The sequence below is a fragment of the Pieris rapae genome, chromosome Z (assembly GCF_905147795.1).
Source record: "Pieris rapae chromosome Z, ilPieRapa1.1, whole genome shotgun sequence".
Lineage (NCBI taxonomy): Eukaryota > Metazoa > Arthropoda > Insecta > Lepidoptera > Pieridae > Pieris > Pieris rapae.
The window spans coordinates 156507-175724 of record NC_059534.1 but is presented as its reverse complement, the minus strand read 5'-3'; the positions used below and the strand labels follow the sequence as shown (position 1 = coordinate 175724).

The 19218-nt window shown below is 34.5% G+C and overlaps 2 protein-coding genes across 2 annotated transcripts; one reads left to right on the top strand and one right to left on the bottom strand.

Annotated features, from left to right (window-relative positions):
* Nucleotides 1–1137: 1137 nt before the first annotated feature.
* On the bottom strand, nucleotides 1138–14863 carry LOC110996270. Its single transcript, XM_022263864.2, has 7 exons — nucleotides 14771–14863; nucleotides 14132–14196; nucleotides 13462–13600; nucleotides 11424–11520; nucleotides 9971–10127; nucleotides 4478–4594; nucleotides 1138–3661 (listed from the first exon to the last, which is right to left on the bottom strand). Exons 2-7 carry the CDS (start codon nucleotides 14186–14188, stop codon nucleotides 3476–3478), a joined length of 753 nt encoding a protein of 250 aa, XP_022119556.1. The 5' UTR covers nucleotides 14189–14196; nucleotides 14771–14863; the 3' UTR covers nucleotides 1138–3475.
* On the top strand, nucleotides 6863–9139 carry LOC110996260 (differentially expressed in FDCP 8 homolog). Its single transcript, XM_022263852.2, has one exon. It carries the CDS (start codon nucleotides 7033–7035, stop codon nucleotides 8347–8349), a length of 1317 nt encoding a protein of 438 aa, XP_022119544.1. The 5' UTR covers nucleotides 6863–7032; the 3' UTR covers nucleotides 8350–9139.
* Nucleotides 14864–19218: the final 4355 nt, after the last annotated feature.

The window sequence follows — 19218 nt, the reverse complement described above, 5'->3', positions numbered from 1 at the left end:
GATAACAAATTAAAAGCCGCCCGCGCGGTTTTTCCAAAATCAGGATATGAATAAAGTACTGCATTGACCGGGGAAGGCTATGACCTTTACTTGGCACTTTGGTCAGTTCTATGAGCTTCAGCCGATTGACCACCCTGGCCCAAGCTGAAGTCCCAGTCTTGCAGGAGATGCCTTGGCGTTGGTCGCGGGAAAACGCCAAAATCACCCGAGCTGAGCTATAGAGGCCCTAAGGCCAACAGCGAGATTCCATTCGTTAAAAAAGTACTAATACTGGTTTACTAGTAGAGTATCCTTTATCCACATATTCTTAATGATTATTTTCTCTTTTGAAGTAAAATAGTATGATTTCATAAATGCTGTCACTATAAACTAAATTGCATCATTTGTGTTTTTCCTATTTGCTAAATACATGTATTAATAGAAAATAATCTCAAATCTTTCATTGTAATAAAATAATATACAATTAATTCGCCGCGAAATTCCTTTAGGCTTAATTTGTTTACTTTTCCAAAATAAAAACCTAAGTACTGAACAAGACTAAATTTTTAAATATGTATTCTCGGTCCATAAAAGGCTTACTCAGATTTCAAGGAAAGACTAAAATACCTACTCGTATTGGTCCAGAAATTCAATGAATTTTTAATATGACAAGGTTCCATCGCATTACCAATTTGCAATACAAACAGGATTTTTGTTTTACATAATAATTATCTAAAGCATTTAATATCCTAACCGATTCATAAGGCTCAGCCTGATAAGATGATAAGGATTAAATATTCAAGGAGTTTTTTAATTGCGACGTTCCGTTTTACGGATAAATTTTAATAAAACAAAGGTACTTTATAATATTATTATTGACAAGAAATATATATAATGTAAAACTAGTGACCCGCCCCAGCTTCGCACGTTTCGCACTGCATTTGCAATGTAAGCGGAAAAAATGTAATTATTTACGACATCACATTAGAAACCTCAAAAATAACAGCACTTCTCCACTATTTAATGTATGTTATATATACATATAAACTTCCTCTTGAATCTATCACTCTATCTATTAAAAAAACCTCATCAAAATCCGTTGCGTAGTTTCAAAGATTTAAACATACAAAGGGACATAGGGACAGAGAAAGCGACTTTGTTTTATACCATGTAGTGACTTATAAATTCCTTTAAACAATATTTTTTTTATTTCTATTGAGAAAATAATAATGTATGTAAAACAATGTTGTTTTACATTTTCCCAGGATATTTGAGACGTAGACAAATGACGTTACCAGTTTTAATAAATTGTTTATTAAACTATTAATAACTAATAAACAGTTACATATACGTATTTCTCGACAAAACAAGACAGTTTAGGTACTATTTAAAGCGCATTAATGCCGTCAATTGTCATTACCAATCCATCACCAATCACGATACTAAAAACACCTTTTTAGTTTTCCTTCTATTTAACGCAATGTTACATTCACAATTTCCATCTGAGAAGCATCCGACTTTTCCAGGCTGTTTCAAATGTTACAATACTTATATTTAATAATAAATTCTAAAAGCACAAACTGGGGGACCCGTGTCGCAATTGAGTGTTTTTTTATTTTATTTTATAGTAGATTTAGGAGGGGAGTATACTATTTCTATAAAAGTTGGACGTCGCACCTCCCAGGGAAGACTGTCGAAGTCAATTGCATAGTACACAGTTTGCTGATTCTTGAGAAGCGGACCGAGCAAGACATCCACCCATCATGGTGATGCTGATGAAATTGAAATACGGTTCGTACGGTGTTCCGTTTCCTTTAAGGTCAAAGCACACATCAACACGGAAAGGGATCGTCACATATTATTCACGTATCCAAAGTAGGTACCTACGCTTTGGTAGTACGGTAGCTCTTTTGCGTCAACTCGGTTACGGCTAGGCAACAGCGCGCTTCCTGCTCGCTTTTGGCAGAAATGTCGCGGGAGGGGACAGGGAAACTGCAAGTTGACCGCGCACCGCATCCCACTTCGGAGCCTGTTCCGAGGCGAGTTAGACCGAGTCCTTAATGGGTCCGTTCCGCTCGCGGTGGAAACCCGGCTCAAGCGATGACGTTCCGATGCCGATTAGTGTGCGTTGCAGTAGGGACTTTCATAGAAACAGTACTAAGCTATGACCTTAATACTACATCGGCCTCTGTAAGCGTCGAATATATAAAATATATTTATCATAATAGTTTATTAATACCTAAATTTTATTATTTATTAACCTTGTTCATACTTTACACGATGCTTGGATTTGAACGACTTCTAAGAACATTTCGGAGTTAGCACGACCGGTTTATGGGCGCCTTCAAATTTGCCGCTAAGTTTGAGAATGTCTGGTACATATTTTTACGATGGACCCTGACGCAGAAACACTGCTCTGTTCGCCCAGAAGCGAATTGTCATGGCAATAAATGAAAATATAAAATAGGTAATTGTGTTAAAAATATACTTATTTTCTTCACTTGGTTTTGTTTGTAAAATTCTCAATAAATTTGTTGCATATTTCTTCCCATGACTTTTTCTCTTCAATTTTATTGCTGTACTTGGGACCTCGAGTCACAAATCGCTGGACGACTCTCATCCTCAACCTCAAGCCAGGGTGTAGGGCTGTCTAATTCCATAGAATAACAAAGTAGCGCTGCACTTTGCGGCAAATTTGAAGGCGTCCTTCGTTGAGAGCTGGTACCTGCCATAGAGCTACCCTAGATATGACAAGTCTATCACAGATGGAAAATAATCAACAGAGAAGAGCAATCTACTCAAAGACGTAGAGTGGAGGCGCCAAAATTTCACAATATTAAAAACGTTAGAAACATTACTATCGCAATTATGTCCAATGTGGACATATGGAATACAGCTTTGCGGATTTACTGGTGCTTAAATATAATAATTATACAAAGAGCTCAGAATTACGTACTCAAGCAAATATCAAACACCTAATGGACCAAAACAACATAAGTCCATAAATTTCTTAATATGCCCATGGTAAAAGAGGAACACATGGGTATAAGTACAAACTAAGACTTCAAAAGCACCCCAATCAGCTAGCAGGATCGCTAACTATACGAGAAACTACTCGACGACTTAAAAAGCGGCGAGACATTTTTTGCGAGCACAACCCAATAGACTCAGTTTAATATGTATAGGCAGGCTCCGCTGGGAGTAGCGCCTAACACGTCAAGAAGCACTCTACTAACTTCAATAATATTTAAAAAAAATCACATCCCTTGTTAAATTTGCACAGAATTTATTAGTTACTGTGACGATTTTTGAATTCCTTCTTTTAATATTTTATAGCGGCTGACTACACTATTATTCTAGCTTCCGATTCGATATTTTTTAACCAGCGAGAACGAATTTGAGAATTTGCAAAGCTGCCTTCCGGGTGGCCGACACCCGCCGTTTAACTTGGCCCTAATTCGCGACGTGCGATAAATAAATAAACGCAAAATTAATTTTATTGCACAATACAAGCAGGATGAAATAATAAAACATTTAGAACGGCGGAAGTGCTTGCAGCCACTTCCAGTTGGGTTTGCTTCTCTTCAGGCTCTTCACTGGAACTTGACACTGACGTGATTGTCTCTGGATCGTCTATGAGTAAATCTGTGGACGTGTTATCCCCGTTGTATGCTAAAAAAACCTGAAAAGGAAACTCGAATATATTTTTTATACCGTCTTTACATTTATAGTAGGCAGGACGAGTGTGTAAACGCGATACTTCGTCGTAAGTACTTACACTTCCTGAATTTAAATGCGGCATTAGATTTTTGTGATCGCAAGAGAAAACCCGGTAGTGTAATGAGCCCTCAAGGCAATATATTGACGGGCTCGAGATTCTTCCGAGTTACGAAAGAAAACTAGTTTTAAATAGAAAAAATCTTCGTAATTGTTAATTATCTTTTATGTCAGAACTGAAGTTATATTGATTGTATGTGCAAAAAGCATTGCAAAAAGGCGCAAATTTTGCTTGTCCCTTCACTTTGACAAATTGTTAGAATATTTTCGTATTAACAATTGTTTAAAATAATAAAGAAATTCTTAATGTTTTATAATTATTTCAGGTAATTGATTCATTATAAGCTTTAAGATGTCTTGTTTAAAAACCAAGTTTAGGAGAATCCTATAATTATTTCATCTTTATGCATCATTAAATAATTGCAATTTGAAATAATAATGTCATAATCAAAACAATTACACTGTCTTATGCTGCGTTAGGTTAAGAGGCGATAGACTTTTCCGCGATACAAGAAAAACATAAGAAAAGATTGAAAATATGCGAATCCGATTGGCAATTACCGAATCCTAGTTAGAATTGCCAGTCCGAATCGAAGTGTTTTAAATCAAAGTATCGGAGGTCAATGTTGTTATGAAATGTTTGTTCTTTATGCTCAGTGGGGAATACTTTGATAGCGCAATGCAGGATTCTTCATACTGATGTTATCTTTTAAGAACGCACCTCATCTTCGGAGTCATCATCAGCCATGACTTGAGATTGATCTTGAACCGAGTATGAATACGCATAGTCTTCTTCAGATACATCTTCGGGTTCGCTGTCATAATCGAAGTAGCGGCTCTAAAAAAATCTCCTTTTAGTCCATGTTCAAAAGAAAGTAATGAGTTTAAGGAAAAGTTGCATTAAAATCGGTTCAGTAGCTTGAGATTGGAATATTTATTTGTTCGATTGTCGGTTTCAATATTTGCATTGCAAGTTATTATTTAACAAAATGCTATTAATACTTTTACTGTCGGAAAACGAACTTGAGAACGCAGTCACAAGTTCGTTTTCATCAACAGTCGACATAAGTCTGATTTGCAAGGAACCTAAAAATTTCAAAAGATTAACTATAAAAAGTTTTTGACTCGTAGGCAGTAAACGTTACATAATATGGTATTTTAAAGAACCCATAAAATACGTCATACTAAAATAAGGAAAATAACCAAAGCAACAAACGTTTTAAGCTACGCAAAAAAATTGAAATGGAAGTGGGCGGGACATGTTGCCCGGCTGACTAAAGGCCCACGACAAGGCAAAAGAACAAAAGGTAGACGGTAGACGAAGGGAAGACGACATTAAAGCGATAGCTGGTCAAAATTGGAGTAAAGTAGCTGAAGACAGAGATAAATGAGTGTCATTGGAGGAAGCCTACACCCACCTTGGGGTTCCAGTAAAAAATATATAGAAATTTAGGTTAAATACTGGAAATAAAAGGCTTTTTATTTATTTATTCTTATTTCAATTTAGAAATACTATTGTGAAAAATATCAACTTCGCATAATATGTACCTAGTCTTGCCATAAATACTGAAACAAAGAAAAACAATTTTTTTTCTGTTGCAAATAACATTTATTACTTTTACAGTGTGTTAGTTTAATACATAAATAAAAAACTATTTATAATATAAAAAACTTATTAGAAGTGGTCTCCATTGGCTGCGATACAGTCCTTAAAACGTTGAGGCCAGTTATCAATAGAAGCACGCACTCTTTCCATGGGAAAATTCTTCACTGCTAATCGTACGGATTGTTTTAGGGCCTCCAAATTATGATGCCGTTTAGAGCAAGCCATACTCTCTAAAACTGACCATAAATCATAATCTAGCGGATTAAGATCGGGACTAGACGACGGCAAGTCTTCAGCGCTGATGAAGTCCGAAACGTTCGTTTTAACCAAGACTGCGTAGGCCGAGCTTTATGATCCAGTTCCGAGTCTTGCTGGAAGGACCATTCTTTGTTATTGAAAATGGTGTTGTTAAGGGGCTTCACTACCTTCTCAAGGATGGTATCTTGATACACTTGTGCCGAAGTTTTGCTACCTTTTTCACAAAAGTATGGCTCAGTCTCTCCTTCATAGCTAATACCCCACCAAACCATCACTGAGGTCAGATAGTGCCCACGTTGCACTCTGTCTAGTAATTGGGAAGCTTCCCTAGAGCTTTGAGAATAAATACGGTGATTTTGTTTGTTAAAATGTTGCTTGATTGTAAAAAAAATCGTACCGCGTACCGCTTCAGATTTTTTTTCGATTTTATCACCCTAATCTTTTTTAAATTACCATTTGAGAAATTACCAGTACGTCTCTTGTAGGCTACAAGTCTTAGTCATCTTTTAAAATACGCGACATGGTTCTAGGTGCTATTTTCATCTCCCGATATAAAATCTTTTGCTTTCGGACAGGATTTCTTCGGATTCTTTCCCTTACTGCTTTGACCATCTTTTTCGTACGAACACTACGTGGACGGCCAGATATTTTTCTGTCACAAACAGAGGAGGTCTCATTGTACCTATTAATAGCCCGGTACACACATATTTTTCTAATACCAAGCGTATGGAGAGTTTTAAAAATTGTATATGCTTCCATACCTACTTTGTGTAATGCAATCACAGCGATTCGGTTCTCTTCATCACCCCACTGCATTTTAATATAGCAAAATATTATACAAAGTATTGGCGCCAAAATGAGAAAACTTAATGGACAATCATATAAAAATGACACATTCCAAATTCAAATGTAATATTTTGTTTATTTTTAGTTGTATCAGTATTTATGGCCAGACTAAGTATATTTTCTGTGTACGTGATATTCATATATTTTAGGTGTTTATGCCATCTAAGGCCAATTTTATTATTTGAAGAAACCGAACTTAAGTGCGAATGATTATTGACAAGTTTCTTAATTTTCTGATCATCGTCACAAAACTTATTCACGAAGTGTTTACATATAAATTAATGTCTATGAGCTTTATCAAATCTGGCTTGCGAGTAACGGAACGCTGACATTTGACTAATGGCCTTGACTGACTTGACATATCGTGATGTCAAAGTCATATCAATGTTTCGATTCGACCAGAAAAATAACAAGTAATAATAATTAATGATACATACACTTAGTACTCAGTCATCGTATATTTGAAACAAAGAAATATGTAATGACGCAGTTGTCTATCTAACGTCCGTTATGGAAATTGACGCATCACATTAAGTGTTTAGTGTTTTATTAATAAAACATCAATAATGGCAGCAGCCTTGGCGAACGATTCACCAAAATATCGGAACAGTCTGATATGCTGCAGCCCTCGCAGCGTGGAGGAATCAATATCATCATCTTCCACGTCCGGTTGTGTATCGGCGGAAGAGAGCATCGACTCCAATTACATTCCAAAATCAATTACAATCAAAAACCTAAAAATCGACAGTACAGCGACGCGCGAAGAGATCGAAAAGGCGATAATCCAATGCAAAGAGCTTGTTTTAAGCAGCCCCCAGTGCTCCGATGAACGTAAATGGTTAGTCCGATATTTAGTTGAACTAAGATTACGCCTTGAGGACTTAAAAGACGCAGATGGACAAATAAGAAGCAAAGTTACAATTAAAGGACACCATTTCGAACAACAAACGAATATAAGTAATAGAAAGCAGTACTGTGATCATTGTAGTGGGGTTATTTGGAGTATTGTTCAAAGCTCTTACATATGCAGTGACTGTGGTTATGTGTGCCATTACAAATGTGTTGATGATGTATGTAGAGTCTGTGCACATGTTGTTATGACAGAAAAGGGGCAGTTTGAAATGCATATCTGCCCGGAAAAGGGACTTGCAGCCCAAGATTATAAGTGTGCTGAGTGCCAAACAACACTTACATTTAAAGACTCTTGGAATGAGCCTAGATTGTGTGACTACACAGGCATGTATTTCTGTACTACATGTCATTGGAATGATCTATTTGCTATACCTGCAAGAGTAATTCATAATTGGGACTGGGACAAGCGATGTGTATCTCGGCTTGCTTATCAAATGCTATCTATATCTTGGACACAGCCGTATGTAGATGTAGAGAATGTTAATTGCAAGTTGTTCAGCTTCATAGCTGAATTGGAATGGGTGCACAAAATGCGCAAAGACTTAGAATGGATGAAGAGATATTTATGTGCATGTCCAGAAGGAACAAGCCTCCTATCACCACTATTTGTACAACTTGGGGATGTGAATAAAAAGTACAGTATGTCCCACTTACAAGCAATCAATGATGGAAGTTTAGAAACACAGCTGACTGAGTTGACAGAGATTTGTAGAGCTCATATAACAAAGTGTCGATTATGTTCTGGTAAAGGTTATTTATGTGAAGTGTGCAGCAATAATGAGGTTTTATATCCCTTTGATAGTGGAGCAATAATGTGTGATAGATGCAATTCAATGTACCATAGAGGTTGCTTGCTTCGTAAAGCTCAGAAATGCTTGAAATGTGTACGTATAGATGCAAGGAAGAAATGTAATGTAGAAGATGATGTTGATGCAAATTTGGAGTATGATATCGATAAGTTTATTCAGTAGTAGTACTATTGAGTGAAAAATTCAGTTTAGATTCATAAATATTGATTTTTTTAGAATTTGGTTACCTCATTGGTAAATTTATTGTTACAAATGTAGCATTATTTATATATATATATATATATCTTATATTTTAAAATAGTTTGACAACTGCTCTTGTATTTGTAACATTAGGATACAAAAACTTACTGTAGTAAACATTTTTACACCATACAATTTAATTTGTATCTTTTATTAGAATTCTGCAATTCAATTTTTTAATTTTAATTTTATTACGCTAACACACATTTTTATGTTCTCACTGTATATTAAAATTGTCTAGATTGTTGTATAAGGCGCCTTGTTTGTGCGCCGTGGAACAATGTTGAATGTTTCTCATATGAAATAATTTTACACACCTCTTTTGAATTCATAAAATGCTTTATTAATTGGTGCTGATAGTTTAAGCTAATTTTAAAGCATAATAAACACATTTTGATGAAACTAATTAAATATATAAATTGGCAGTCCCATGCTGGTAGTCAGCTTATAAGCACTAGAAATGCAACAAACAGATGCAAAGTGCCACATTAAATTTAGCATAAATGCTTTAATTAACATAATATTATTCGACTAACATACATATTAATTTAAAAAGTTTTTGGTGAGATTTTTTTGTTGATTTTGGTGATTAACAACTACTTTGACTTAGATAACAATACATGTACTAACACATTTTAACCAGTAGAATAAAATATTAATGACTTTTATCCTTGTGAATACAATTTGACAATTGGTTTTATTATACATTATTAAAGATAACAAATATGTGTTTTATTTACTAAATAAAACAAATAAGTGGTGCTACCATTTCGGTCTGGGATTCAGATTTAGTATCTGTTTCATGATAATTTGCCAATCTAATAGGCAAGTAGGTGATTATCATTAATCCACAATCTGACATTGTGGATTAATTATTGGGTTCGGGCGTAATTGGGTCCGAGGCAAGCCGATTTCCTCACTATGTGTCACCTTCATTCTTCATACTGTTCGAGTGAATGTCGCTTTTTTTCTTAACACTTTCTTGTATAATTTAATTAATTAGGCAAATCTAACATTTAAAAACAAACAAGTGCGTTCTGACTGTAGGGTTTGCCCTTCGATTTCTGTATAATATTTCTAATAGGCCTTTTGTCCTCGGCACGCAGTTCTATGGCCAGTTTCCTCACGGGTCGATTGAGAAGGCAAGATAATATATTTAAAAAAAACGCGTAATTTGCGAAAATATTTTAAAATACAATAAAAATATAACTTTGTAATTGAAATAAAAAATAATTACAATTCTCAATTATTTTGAACAACCTTTAAAATGTTATTAGTTTGAGCATGCAATAAAATATTTAATAGAATTAGATAGTAGCCGATTCTCAGACCTACTGCATATTATTTATGTATGCAATCATAAATTTCATAGCAACCGGTCGGTCGAGCCGTTTCGGAGGAGTAGGTATAAGTAACTAACATAAGGAACTAACATTGTGACGCTAGAATTATATATATATATATACATGAGATATTGTAATAATTACAAACATTCTCATTTAAAAAAGCAAAAAAGTTACATAATATATAATTTTCAACTCACCTGACAATCCAGGCATCTGCAACTCTCCCTAAAGGTGCATGTGGTCAGAACGTTCTCCAAGTGCTGCAGGTACTGCACATTACTCCGTCTCTTACGCCGTGTGAGAGATGTTAGAAAAGAGAGGAACTTGCGACGGGGTTTGTCTTTCTCAAGTTCACTGGAAATGGTAAATGAGATCGCAGGAAACGCGCCTCAGAAATATGTAATACAACTCGCGTATATCACAAACAACAAAACAAAAAAATCAACTTATTCACAAGAAGTAAGCTTCACGCCCAAACCCAATAATCTATTACAATCTATTTTTGACAATCTGAGATAGATATCTTAATCCAATAACCAATCGACGGAATATAGTAGCCATCTTTCGTAACAAACCATCCATGGTAGGTCGGATCGGTGTATGTGGATTGTGGATAGACCTTTGTATGAAAATGAAAGTTCAGCTCTTCACTCTGCCAATATACATTCTTAAGATTTTAACTTACACCAGTTTTTTAAATAATTAAAAAGCTATTTGGTATGTTTGAAACAGACATATATATTTTAATATTATTTGTACGGTTCTATTTACTATATTTGGTTTATATTGATTATCAAATAGGTACGAGTGTAAAGAGCGAAGAGATTGCATTCTAGCCGTCTCTAAAAACGGATTGTCTTCGTAGTGTTTGGTTATTGGGATGCAGATAGGAGATCGATCGACTGTCACGGTCTGATTGTTTTCAATCTAAGATTGTGGATTAATTATTTGGTTGGGGCGTTAGTGGCCTACAGTACAATTTTTTAAAAGGCCGGCAACGCAATTCAAGTCAGTGTCCCTGGGAAGTAGCACTTAACCAAGGAATATTTTGTAGGTTGAGTGTCTGACCTTCTGACACTCAACTCCTACGAATTATTCTTAGACGGAATTCCGGTTTGGGACTATGTCCCAAATATGCATCAAAATCTGAATTCTATTCATATTTGATATTTCATTTATGGCTTGAGTTTACATAATATTTTGGATTAGCTTGTTGTTTTGGTTAGAAATAGATAAAATCCTGACACATAATAAAAACACTAAATTTTATCCCTAAAATTTCCCAAATTAAATGTCCTAAAAACCCTCAAGACATCTTGATTTCTCTTAAATTTGGGATATGATTTTGGCTTATAACTCTAGGATTGAGAAGAAAGGATTTTTTAAGCAATATTGAAATCGCAATGACAAAAGAAACCGAGGAAGACAGATGAAAAGATGGGAAGATGATTTGCAAAGAGTAGCTAGCCCTCATTGGATGATTCCCGAAACAGAGAAAAGTGGAAGTCCTTAGAGGAGGCCTATGTCTAAGGACAAGCTGTATAATAAAATCAACCGGCTTGCAGATTAATTATTAGTATTTTTTTTTAGTGATAACTTTTTTAAGCAATAAAGGCTTTATTATTATTATTGTAATAAAATGATACTTACCTCTCTTGTGACCCATTCAAAAGAGCAGGTTCAATGTCAGGAACTGATTCATTCACATGCCTGTTCAATCTTTTCTTCACGCCTGTGTCGAAGTTTACTGTTAAATGAAGCCTCATATTTAAGCCATAAAAGACAAAACAACATACTACAAGATATAAAGGAACTGCTGGATCAACAGAACAAAAGTGGAGGTGGACCTGCTGCAACTGAAAGCAAGCAATTGGCGAGAAGTAGCATCCAGCACCATCTCATTTCGGAAGCCAAGTCTTTTGATGTGAAACATCTATAGCCGCACGTAAAACCGATTTTTGGCGTGGCGACGCATGCCGTGGCGACGCGTCGCCACGCTATATGATATACAGTCTAAATGCAGTAGTAATTTCACATTAAAAATATTTAATAAAAATAATGTTTATTCAACCAATAGTCATCGTTATCTGGAAAAAAAATCGTAATATTTTATTTTATCATTATGATATATTTAGTTCCACAGTCTGTTCTTTTCTGCATATTACTTTTACAAAATAATGTCGATGTTTCACATCAGCCAGGCGTCCAGTTACGGCTCACATTTTTTTTGGGTCGCAGACCAGCAGTATATGATCACTCCATGTATTGTATATCTATATTCACACTGTACACTTGCTAATGATAATATATATAAATAAAACAAGAAATTTCCATCTAAAGTTCTAATATGTAACCACTAAACGAATACATCAACTGAAAGCGTGTATTTCTTCTCTCTCTCTCAATCGCTCTCTCCCTTTTCTTCGACAAAAACGCTGCACATCTTCATGACGATCCGTAATTTTTTTATCCTGCACTATCATGAATCGATCCTAAGCTAACGTAAAGAGTTACCTAGTTAGTATTAATGACGGTAAAAATAATGTATATGCACGCTCATTTGTTTGATTTTGGTTTCATTTCGTGGGTAACACTGAACATGTTTAGAACTGGCCAGTTAGAAACATTGACAGTGAAAACTTTTTTGGCATTTCAATTTTAGAACTCTTAAATAACCTAATGTAGTATATTGCATTTATTTGTCATTTGTTTATCTGATTCGGCGGCAAAACTAAAACTCTTGTTACACGTGAAAATGAACTTAACGCGAGAAAGTTTTCGGTCAATGATTTATTATGACTTTCGTTGTATACTCAACAACAAACCCATGATAGGCTGCGATTAGCATTTCTTAATGAAGCCCATCTCGTGCCACTATTTACGCACGTAGCAATCTCAATGATGATCCGCGTGATACAATAAGAGAGTGACCTATCTGCAGATACGGGCAAGCCTAGGCATTGGTATGAGTCAAGTTCAAAAATATTACACGAACATTTAGGTGTCAAGAAGCTTTGTACGAGATGGATTCCCCATACTTTAGCCGATGACCAGAAACACCTTCGCATGAACTGGTGTCGCCAAATGTTAGATCAGTTCAAGGCCGGTGACTCAAATGCTGTATTTGACGTCACAGGTGAAACTGGATATATTGCCACGAACCCGAAACCAAAAGACTATCAGGAAAATGAGATTTTCCTTTCGAGGATCGGCCAACTAAGGTAAACAAAAGAAGAAGTCAATGAAAGAAGATGATTGCCTCATTCTTTGCCCTCGAAGCAGGGTCCTCCTTCACAACGTCAATGCTTCAGCGCACTACAAAACGGACTGTTAAATATTTGACAATGGCAGATGTCGAGACAATGACTCATCCGCCATATAGGCCTTACCTGGCGCCCTGCGACTTTCCCAAGAACTAAAGATAAAAATCGAGGTATTCGCTTTTTTTTAATTTTATGGCAATAGTTAAAACTTTATAGGTATTCGCTTTACGAGCCCTAAAGATGCGGTGCCATAGAAGAGAGAAGAATAAAACAGAGAGAGAAGAGAGATGAAGAATGGGCGCACTGCTGTTCTCAGTGGTTCCATCGAATGCGACGATGTGTAGAGAGCAACTAAACGAAAGAAAAGATGGCAATATTTTTTTAATTTATTAGTTCGAAGGTCGAATAGAAATACTTTGACTTACCATTTATATCAGACCCGTAGCACAAGCCAGTTTGATTACAACTGGGGCTCTCGTTATCCTGGTCCTTCCACAGTTCATCATTTTGACACAACGTCTCTGTGGAAGTGTTTCCACTGTCATAGGTCTCTGGGTCTAAGACCTGGAACATATTTATTCATTCAGAGTAGCATTGGCCTATCACTTCAGCGACTCTCATTCCTGAGATGGAGAACAGCTGTGCACCTGGCCTTTTAATGCGCATTTAACATTCGCTCGAACGGTGAAGGAAAACATTTTTTTGTTGTACAACTGGGCGCAAACGGGCAAGAGGCTAACCTCAAGTTAAGTTATACCGCCGCCCATACATACTCACATTGCCAAAGGAGTCACCGGTGCGTTACGGACCTTTTTTTGTTATACAACTAGAGGTAAACGGGACTAGACACTTTTAATTCCAAAGTGCGTTGCCGGCCTTTTAAGAGATATACTTTTACAGGACGTGGAATATTTTTTATTTGTAACAAATAGGTATAAATAATCTTAATAAAGTTATAATTACTTATAAGAACGTAAGTATAATTTTGTATTAATTGTGTTACTTTCATAATAAATTCAGTTGATTTAATACATATAATAATGATAATAATAATTAAAAAATACACATATTGCTATGAATAATTAGATTCCATACCTGATAGTGAGCCCTGGTGCCTAAGAAAAATACCGCGCTAGAGTTGCTATTCGCCATGTTTAATTCTGAAAAATATTCAGAGATTTTAGAATAACTTTTTTGAGGAATTATATGTTTAAAGAAAATAAATCTATTTTTTATGTTTCTTAATATTCGCGAATTAAGAATTATTTTTCTAATACAATATACTCGGATACTTTATACTCGTGGCACAAAACCATTCCAAAATTAAATAATCTTCCCGCGAAAAATAATCAGAAATGTCAAATATGCTGCTTAGTGTCAAATGTCATAATAAAAATAAAAAATAAATATTATCTGGAAAATCATGCGTTAATAGAAAAAGTTTGCAAGAAGTTATTATCATTACAGGATAATATGATTTAAATAAATAGAGAATTGATTTTAGTTAAATTTAAAAAAATATATCTTACGTTTTACTGTTACATACACAGAAATTTTGCAATGAGATTTATAGTATCTACAATCATGATAATGACAATAATTTTACTAATAATTCTGAAATTTTAAATATGCTTTAACAATAGTTAATCTGTTAAAATAAAAATTATCGATTTAATATACGTAATCACAACAAACGAAATGTATTCATAAAAAGCGCGGAATAGTTTTACTTACATAGTCCCATAGACAGAAACACTTAAAAAATTCGTATTTCTTTTTTAGTTTTATCTTAATTTATCTATTTGCACTATCACCTGTTTTGATCGTACTTTCACAGAGTATGTGGATATTATTTTGACAATGTTGACGCATGCGCCAATCATAGTCGCCGTTATAATATTATATTGCAAGTATTAATATATAAATTTCCGTAGGTAAATGTTTTCAAATGTATATAATTAATATGTAGTTCTCAATCATTTGTAACATTTTTAATCAAAGCACTCTTTAAAGTCTTTATTGTAGATTCTACCCATCCTACTAGATGCCGTTATAATAAAATAGAAAAAGTTTACATATTTTTAATTTGGTATTAAGTAGGTGCAAGATAAAATTTTTATTTAATTAATTGTCAAATATCATTGTTTGTTTTTAAATTTAATTATTGTCATTGTGTATATTCATTCACTTCTATCTCTTATAATAATTTTATGTAGAGTATAGGAATAATATAATATTAAATTTCTTGTATGCAACAACTAATCTGAAGTTAGCGATTAAAAAGAGTGGAGGAAAGTTTCTTGCCAGTTCTTCTTGGCCGCTATATGCCATTGACTTGCGAACTACTATTAAATGCAAATTTACAATTAATTTACCTAATTTATTTTTTGACGATCATAGGTAAGACAGGCTAGGTTAGGTTAGGTAGGTGGACTCATTTTCCGCAACTATCATAGGTAAGATATTTTGAGTTTTGAGTATAGAGTTATCATTACGATTAAATAATTTCCTTTTTAATTGTTGTTACTTTGAGTTCGGTATGATGAAATATATTTCTGGCTTTGTTTCATTATAATATACTATAGTGTATCTTTGTTCAAGCGCAATCAGACTTAAATCACGCAATATAACGGCCATGTGTGAATACTTGCGTGACTAACATCTATACTGTAGCCATGTTGACATGGCCATTTTGACTTTCGCCTAACAAAATATTGTTATCGAAACATTACTTTGATTGAACCCAATTAGACATATATTTTCATAAATGAAGTCTGACTGGTTATTTTATTTGGTGATTACTTCAACAGTATTTACTTTATTACACATATTACCCACACATTGTCTATGCTTGAAATCGAAATACATTTCGAGAATTCCTACAAAAAATGAATACATACTATGTACTACTTTTTGAGAGCTTTGCTTACTTTTGCTGACAAGAGGAGGGAGGGAATAAATTGAAGTAAGTCTATACTTACGTTATACTTGAACGCACGTAGACTTACTTCAATTTATAAAGTATGAACAATATAAGGAATGCAATAAAGATTTGACTGCGGTTCGCTTTTCTCAAGAACAACGATGATAACGAAAAGACGAGGGGAGGAGTATAAATTGCACTAAATCAGCTTACGTTATACTGGAACGCCCCCTTTCGGGTATATTGGACCCTTACGTTGATCCAATAGTAATCCATCCAATGTATTTATAAAAATTTAACTAAACGAAACCATAATGTTTAAAATTATGTAGACAAAATTTAGTGTTTTTTAAAATTATGTTAAGCACTGAGAAGCAATTACCTGTTGATATGGTTACGCGTGTGACCTGTGTGTCGGACTTTTAAGAATCTCTCTTTTCTCGTAAGGTGTAATATGTAAATTGATAATATAAGTACATCCAATCTTCATAGAACCAACAACAGAGCTGGTGCGGCTGAAAAAGCTAAAGCCTGCAAATACAGGGGTCTAGACCGAATATGATTTTGTCCCATTCGGTGTCGACACCCTTGGTCCGTGGGGTCCTAGCGCTATAAGGCTTTTTAGGGAAATATAAAAAAGGTTAGTCAACATCTCAGGAGACCGAAGAGCTGGCTGCTACTTCGGACAAAGAATTAGTCTAGCTCAGTGATTCTCAACCTTCTTTGTTGCGGCATATACTTATTTAACGATTTCAAAATTTGGCGGCACATAAAAAAAAAGATAAAAATTATTTACTTACTACAACACACTGCATAAATAGTTTATGACAAAAATGTTAAATATACGAAAAGAACTAATATATACAATAATAACTATGTAAATGTTTATTAAGGGATTAATGACAAGCTGATAATAAAAATATTTTTAATGCGAAATTTGAGCTTGATGTTTTTTGATAATTTAATTTTTATTTGGTCGTAAAAATGACAACGCTCACATCGTCTTCTGCATTTAATAATCTTGATTTTTTTAAGGTTTAATGTTGGCTATAATGCTGAAAATACGAATTCACACAAATAAAATGTAGAAAATTGTAATAATATGTTTAAAGCTTTTTTGGCTATCATTGGATAGGTAATCGCATCTGATGTTAATCCAAACTGAATTAATTGATTCTTCTGAATGTTTTAAAATTGAATCTCGATTATTGGAAAGCAAAATGAGTTGACGAGAGAAGTATACATAACAGATACTTCTGTATTTGACTTAACTTTGAATGAAGAGGATGAACTCATTTTGATTTCCAAGAATATCCGTATTTTTGTGGATTTAAATATATATACATGTTAAAAATATTTTCCTTTTAAATGATTGTGAGAAAAACTGATTTGTAGGCACAATAAAACTCGTAATTTCAAAGTAACTTTTCTTTCCTTACTGACCATAGTTAAAAACTGTACTATTCTCTATTACTCCTTTTACTCCTATTGTCTTTCACATCCACAGAGTAGCAACGTCACTCCAATGTCGCCGACACCAAAGATTGCTCTTAGTTATCTCGATCTATATAAAATGTTGCCAATATGGTATCATTTAATAATATTACCATTATTATATAATTGCGAAATTTGGCGGCACACTTTTGAAATTTGGCGGCATACAATAGTGCCGCGGCACAGTGGTTGAGAATCACTCACTCTAGCTATTCAAAGGGGGAACCTTGCCTAAAGGGTCTCCTTTTAATAATATATTTTAGTTAAGTATTACATTTTAAAAGTATAGATTAACATTAACATGATTTTTAACTGAAGTATACAAGGAATTGATATAATATGTTCATTTATTGGCTTACTTGATTCAATGACCTTTCACCCCTGGATGGGTCAGAGACTCACTCTTGTAAACTTTCTAGAATACGCATAGAGACGCAATGTCTCTGCGTAGAGAGAGAATAAATGCGATCAAGTTGAAAGACACCGGCCCAGAGATGTGACCAGTATTCCATATAAGGTCGTCCTTGAGCCCTGTATTATAATAGTTTTACGCGCCATAGAAAAAACTGATTAACACAAAATCATCATATAACTAAACCAGTCCATAGGGTTTTCTGAAATCGTCCTATTTAAAGTGGTCATGCTTTATTACACGTCATCCTTTCGGCCTATCAGCGCACGCCGTCTGAATCGCGCTAACAGAGTTTTTCGACGAAGTAAGATATATACAGATATGCCTGCTTAGTAATTGGGGAGTCCGTGTTACTCGGGGAACCGGTGTGGTGTTTGGCCGTAAAGCAGCACCATCTGGATGTGCCGAATAAATTCGTCATGTATGGGTATTATTATGAAAAAAACCAATTCTTTAAACGCATATTGAGATTTCTTCTCACAAACCGAAGTAGCTCCTTTGACTCTCTTTTTTTTAGGATAGGTAGTTTACACATAAGGGCATTCATTGGACACATTTTAGTTGGGATACTATTGAAAAAATAGGAGGTTTGATCTTTTAAGGAAGACCGGGTGTAGATTTTTCACGGCTTTAAAATATAATCCACTGCGTATACTGAATGAAATACCGTAACTGAAATACAATAACTGAAATGAAAATAATCGAAAAAATGCTTTGTACCCCTTGGTATCATTTTCTTCATGTTCCAACTTGGGACATCCAAGGTGACATTTAAGAAAACCAGTTGCGCCATTTATTAGGTTTGGGCCTCAGGTGATTTATGCGCGTAGTTTCTGTGTCCCTGAAACACGGAGCTAGGCTAATATATTTCGGTTGCATCACGTTGTTTTCACAGTACGACTTACGAGCGAGTTAAAGACGTAACATAGATACGTATCCTTAAGTATATTAAATAAAATCATATTTGAGCAAATCTTTTGGATACATAGTTGTATCCTTAACACACTGCTATTAGCGAAGCAAATTTACAAAAACATTGTTTATTCTCACTCTATAATCCATGTTTACGTGTTTCTAGTAAAAGGTTTTATTTAATTAAAATAAGTAACGCTTTATATAACATAATATATTTTTAAAACAGTCACCAAAATACAGTTATTTTGTTGTATGCGATTAATTAAATTGTCATGTCATCATTCTCCTATCAATAACAATTTTAAATAATATATTTTACAAAATAATTGAATGCAAATTGCAATTTCTTATTGCAAACATAGCCTTGACTGTAGCAGAATTCAAAATTTCTACGCAGTTCCAACATACACGCATAGATTACCGACGCTAAGATTTTAT

Bases quoted from the DNA above. Each gene is read 5' to 3' on its own strand.
- LOC110996270 (XM_022263864.2), bottom strand. From the start codon at position 14,188: ATGGCGAATAGCAACTCTAGCGCGGTATTTTTCTTAGGCACCAGGGCT. The intron at 11,521-13,461 runs GTAAGTCAAAGT...TTCATTTAACAG, and splicing joins CTACGGGTCTGATATAAATG to TAAACTTCGACACAGGCGTG. The intron at 10,128-11,423 runs GTAAGTATCATT...TACCATTTCCAG, and splicing joins TTGAATGGGTCACAAGAGAG to TGAACTTGAGAAAGACAAAC.
- LOC110996260 (XM_022263852.2), top strand. From the start codon at position 7,033: ATGGCAGCAGCCTTGGCGAACGATTCACCAAAATATCGGAACAGTCTG.